This window comes from Hordeum vulgare, unplaced genomic scaffold, assembly GCF_904849725.1.
Source record: "Hordeum vulgare subsp. vulgare unplaced genomic scaffold, MorexV3_pseudomolecules_assembly, whole genome shotgun sequence".
In the NCBI taxonomy this organism is placed as follows: domain Eukaryota; kingdom Viridiplantae; phylum Streptophyta; class Magnoliopsida; order Poales; family Poaceae; genus Hordeum; species Hordeum vulgare.
In genome coordinates, this window is record NW_025422489.1 from 354,001 (window position 1) to 360,000 (window position 6,000).

At 43.2% G+C, this 6,000-nt stretch overlaps 1 protein-coding gene across 1 annotated transcript in view; it reads left to right on the plus strand.

The window, feature by feature from the left end:
• Window positions 1-2,996: 2,996 nt before the first annotated feature.
• Window positions 2,997-6,000, plus strand: part of LOC123416990 (putative cytochrome c biosynthesis ccmC-like mitochondrial protein) — a 5,696-nt gene continuing 2,692 nt past the window's right edge. Inside the window, exon 1 of the mRNA XM_045106847.1 lies at window positions 2,997-6,000. This exon is cut by the window's right edge and continues 2,692 nt beyond it. Coding sequence (XP_044962782.1) covers window positions 5,038-5,760 — 723 coding nt within the window. The 5' untranslated portion in view covers window positions 2,997-5,037 and the 3' untranslated portion in view covers window positions 5,761-6,000.

The following is a 6,000-nucleotide window of genomic DNA, read 5'->3' on the forward strand; positions in this document are numbered from 1 at the left end:
GTTAATGAACTTGAGGTTGAAGTTCTAGTAAGCTTAAGCATAGGTTTAGGTGCACAAGTGGTATACCAAAATACTCGTTTAACTACTCCGCAATGGGACACCCTTCCAAGGTGGGTCCCCTTTCGTACGACCTATTCTCTCTCTCTGAAAGTAGCAATAGAAGAAGGATAGCTTGTTCGTTCTGACTCCTAGTTCGAAAGCTTTTCCTTCTGCTTGGGAACGATCTTATCCCGAGTCCTCTGTGGAGTGAAGGAAGTGATGCCAATTCTACCGGGTCCGGTATCCCCTTAACAACGGATTCCATTTCTCTTGACCGATGGCGTTCTCCCACTGACTTGCTAAGGAAGAGGCTAGTTCGCGTGGACGCTGCCCTACGTGGTGTTGCTCGTTTTTAATGACTCTTAAAATAGTTGACTAATGAATTCCAAAGGATTTAGGTATTTGACTAGCAGTCATCTTCATCAGGTCTAGCTAGATATTGCTGTGAATAAGTGTTCTTTCGCTTGAACCTATGGATTGGCTTAAGCAAGCATGGTATCTTTGGACCAGACCTCGAACATCTGCTTCTATAGGAGTTCATGTCTGTCAACATAACTAGTTTGATCCCCCTTCCTAAAGTATACATACAGCTCTTTTCTATTCTGATAATAAGTAAAGTGTCCCTCCTCCACCAGTCGATGAGCCTAGCCTGCCTGAGAATCTACGCACTAAAGCCATACTGCAGGATTGCCACCCATCATTCCAGCTTTCACTGCCTATTCGGCTTCAGCAGTGGGTTTCCAAAGGCGCTCTTCCCAGATAAAAACGGTTTTTCAAAACTTCTATCCACAGCTCCAACTAGATTGAGCACGAAATCCAAGGACCTTGAGTGACCACAAAGCCGAAGGGCGAGAGCAAACGGATCAATCACTAGAGACAGCTTTGTTTCTTGATAACAAAGATAGCCTGCCTTGACTTGAATTGAGATAAAGGAAGTATAGGTAGTACATTGATATCGCTCCGCATTGAATTGAGAAAAAGCATTACCGGATTGTGGAGGATCAATAGACTCTGCCGTCGATAGACAGAAAGACGCTTCAATTGCCCAAAAACTATAGACATTCATTAGCTAGAGTTTGCTTACAACAACTGCTATCACTCTAGCATCGGAATGGCACCTTTCGAAGCACTCTACGGGAACCTTTGTCGTACCCCGATTTGTTGGGGTTGGCACGTACCGACCGACGGGGCCACAGAAGATGAAGGAGAGTGCCGAGAAGATTCCACTTATTCTAGATTAAAAGCAGTTCAGGACCAGGTACGCCGACCACGATATTTGGAGTTTGCAGTAGGTGATCATGCTTGACTTCGGCTTGAACCTACAAAGGGTGTGATGCGTTTTTGAGTGAAGGATTAGGTATAGCTGACCGATACATCGGACCTTTCTTGGCCCATATCCCCCTAGCCCTTACTCCCTTGTTTCGGTGGTTGGTCTCTACCTTTTTCTGTCTCTTGGCTAGTTTGTCTTCCTCTTCTTTTTGAGGGTAACGTAGTAAAAATCCTTTATTTCAGGGGATTTCCCTTTTCTTTCCAAATGAATTTATGCTTAGTCTAAAATTGGTAAATACCAAATAATAATATATATATATTATTATTATTATTAGAAATATGTACCAGTTTCCTGAAACTAACAAATAGAGTTATAGCTTTGATTGACTTACTAGCTTACGGGAACGCTTTGAATCTCAACTTACTTTGAACGAGTGCTTCCCACATAGATTGCTGGAAAGAGGAGTGAGCCGGGGCAGAACTTGAAGCACGGGAGAAGGAAAAAGAAGTATACAAGGGGTGCGTAGTTGGTATATGTACGGTATAGACCTTTCTTTGTGAATAGCTAGTTCAGTTACAAGGGTGTATACAAAGGTCTGCTTATAGGTTGAAAAAGCCTGTAGAGATAGCCTAGATAGCCAAGAAGATATACGTATTTCATAGAGCTAGCTAATAAAGCTTTTGTTAACTTCAAATAGGCTATTGAATGCAACGGCAAATAAAGAAGAAGAAAGTGCCAGAGCTAAGAGCTAATATATTCCCAGTCTATGCATGGATAAAGGAATGATAAGAGCTATGAGCAGTTTATTAAACTACACTACGGCTAATATATATAAGGACAAATCAACTAGAAAAAACCGTTGCCAAAGAAACCATTTGTTTAAGCTTATTCGTTCGCGCTAGGCTAAAAAACTAGATAGAAGAACTAGAGGCCGCCAAGGTCTTCAACCATTAGACAAGCAGGTAGGATCCTTTGCTTACTACTTGAAGCAGAAACCTAGAAGAGGAATTCTTTCTATTCCAAAATCCATCTTCTTTCCGGTCCGCTTCATTCATTCCCTTACTAATAAATCCAATTCATCGCTAATGGCGAAACCAGCCTGTATGTACACCGCACAACTAACCGTTGCTTGGTAGGTTCGATCAGCTCTTCTCACCTTTCCGTCGACATCTACTAAGGCTTCAGCTTAAGTGGGTTCAGCCGCCCCAAATCTGACTCGATCCAGGGTTATATATCATAAAGGGCTTCGACAAGGGGTTTGATTCGTTCTTTGAGCAAAAAGATAAGGTCGGAATACCGGAGTTCTTTCTTTGCTTCCAAGAACATAGATTCCTTCTTCAACCCAGGTCATGACCGAGGGCGGGTATCTCACTCGCATATCTAGAGCCCAGCATCTCTCCTGAACGACACCTTCTGCAGACTCTACTGGTGGTATTTCCCGAGGCGAGGGTAAATATGTGCATTCATATCGGTCAGGAAACGACAATGACTCTTCTTCTTTCCGGGAAGGTATGGGCACCTCACAATTCTTATACGACATTAGTGGAAGCGAACATTCGTAGCATTCATTGTCACCGATCATTGACAAAAGAAGAAAAAGAAGCCGTACGACAACTTAAGGAATCTTTAGATTTGGCGGCTATAGACTCAAAGGGCACAGACAGGCTGCTGGTACTTTTTTTTTAGCTAACTAAAGTCCAACTTCCTTTGCCGAAAGAGGATGAAACGGATCAGCCGATTCAACTTAGCATTACCCGACTCGTAACTTCAAGCACAACCATCCATCTCAATCCAAAATCTCCGATCGTCTGTGATCCAAACCCAAACTCTCCTCCGGTTTTGGATATATAGACAGTGCCTGCTCTCAAACCAACCAAGACAGCAGCAAGTTCCTATCGAGAACAAGACGACAGATCAATATGACCAATTTCTATAATATCTCGGGTGAATACGTGAAAAAGTGTTGCTTAGCTCAGTGAAATGGAATAAGGAAGAGAAAGTGTAGTGTGATAAGGGAAGATGCAAGTCAATTTTTAGGTTTTCAAGCAAGGGCTGAGATAGATATACAAACCAGAAGAATTCACATCAGAACCCTTTCCTGCTTCCCCTTTTTACCCATCGGACTCGACTCACATTTTGATCTCCTACGCTTGCTTTCACAGTCCCCCTACGAGCAGCCCGGAATCAATGAAGGAGTTCATTCAGCACCGAGCCGAGCGAGCGTAGATTCAATATGTTGATTGTACCGAACGAAGGATTTGCCTTATCACGAAAGCCACATTCGTTTCGTTTGAGGAAGTCACACGTCCTGTTCCCTATAAATAAGGAGATTCATTCTTTTTTTTCAGAAATCCCCTCTTCTTCCTCCTCAAGCCCCTATCACAAGACCAAGCGGATCTCATCCTGCAGAAGACTCAGAGCGGATCTATCTAATGGCATGGCTGGCTGTCGGATGTGATCTATTCTCGTGTCACATCGCTTTCTTTCTTCTCCCTCCATTTTCTTCACTACTACCGCTTCTACACATAAATCAAAGAAGCATTGTGGAATAGTGGCATTTCGTTAATGGCTAAAATGTTCTTAGTGAAAGGGTTGCCGCAAAACCGGCAAACTCAGAGCGGTCTCTGAAAGTGAATAGGAGCATAGCGGCATCATCCAAGCCAAACACGTCTCCTCAGTCAAGGGTCTTCTCGCGCAAAGAAGATCAAAAACATAACAACTGATTTCGCTTAATGCATGTCACCCGCCCGCTCTCAATACAGCAAGTGACTCTCTCTCACAAGACAGAGAAAGATTACCGATTCATCCAATCCAATTTGATCAGAAGTGAGTTCATTGTTGTTGTATAGCGAAACCTTTCCTTGACAAAACCATTCTCAGCTAATAGAAGCCGAGCTATCTATCCAGATCAGGGTTGAACGAAGCGAATGGAAAAGCCAAAGAAAACATAAATCCATTGCGATTAGAAACCAGTGACTCTACAGCCAGGGCTCGATGGCGATGTAAGATAGAAAGAATGGGGAGTTAGGGCTTCGGTTTCCTCTGTAGCCAGTTTCAATTCCAAATCATTTGCCGACATGCGGACTCACTTCTCTTTTATGGGATGACTTTTATTATCCAAGTTGTCTATTTACGTGGGTGAATCAAGTACAACAAGTCAGGTCAGAGCTTGTGGTAGAAGATTGGGCTCTGCTACGCAGATCCACTCAACTAGGAAAGAAGTACGCATTGCTGACTGACTGTTTGAACGATCCTAGTTACTAGTAGCTAATCAAGTCAGAGTAGGGTGGCCGAGAAGCTTCTTGCCGGTGCCCCCAAAAGCAAAGCACAGACTCTACTCACCCACGCGTTTTCCACCTACGGAGGGAGAAATCATCGAAATATCCTCATCCCCTGAAAGGGAACCCGAAAACAGGACGAGAGTGGATAGGGTGACTAAGGAGGCCGTAAAAATTAGTAGTGCATTTTTGAAAGATAAGATTACAAAAAGGCGAGAGCAGCATAATTGTTAGTTAGGGGTAAGAGGGGACGGGCCCGTATAGAAAGTAAATCCTTCTTTTTCCGATATGCCGCTCCGCAAGCAAGGAGTGCCACGCACGAGCGGAGCGAAAACTAAGCAAGGGGAATTCCGTCATTCCATGGAAAGCATGCGAAATCCTTTGATTGTTTATAGAATCAAAATAACTATATAGTCTTTCTTGTTCCACTTGCAAGGCAAGGAAAATAAAATGTCAGTTTCGTTATTACAACCTTATTTTTTTATGTCAAAGACAAAAAGCTACGCGCAAATTCTCATTGGATCTCGGTTGTTCTTAACAGCGATGGCTATTCATTTAAGTCTTCGGGTAGCACCACCAGATCTTCAACAAGGTGGAAATTCTCGTATTTCGTATGTACATGTTCCTGCGGCTCGGATGAGTATAGTTATTTATATCGCGACAGCTATAAACAGTTCCTTGTTCCCATTAACAAAACATCCCCTTTTTCTTCGCTCTTCCGGAACCGGTACAGAAATTGGTGCTTTTTCTACTTTGTTTACGTTAGTGACTGGGGGGTTTCGGGGAAGGCCTATGTGGGGTACCTTTCGGGTGTGGGATGCTCGTTTAACTTCTGTATTCATCTTGTTCCTTATTTACCTGGGTGCACTGCGTTTTCAAAAGCTTCCTGTCGAACCGGCTCCTATTTCAATCCGTGCTGGACCGATCGATATACCAATAATAAAGTCTCCAGTCAACTGGTGGAATACATCGCATCAACCTGGGAGCATTAGCCGATCTGGTACATCAATACATGTTCCTATGCCCATTCCAATCTTGTCTAACTTTGCTAACTTCCCCTTCTCTACCCGTATCTTGTTCGTTCTGGAAACACGTCTTCCTATTCCATCTTTTCCCGAATCTCCCTTAACGGAAGAAATAGAAGCTCGAGAAGGAATACCACTAAAAACCTAGTTCGCTCTCAAATAAAAACCTAGTTCACTCGCTAAAGCATCCATGGCTGAATGGTGAAAGCGCCCACCAACCTAGAAAGGCAAAATGGGTCAAAAAGTAGGTTCGATTCCTGCCGGATGCACTGCCTCTTAAAGACAGAAACAGAGGAGGGAAAGAAGGTAGTATAGGGAACTTGCTTTTGGATTCTTATCGAAAGTGAATCCCTCTAACACTTCTGTTAGTGTTTTATGAGAAAATCTT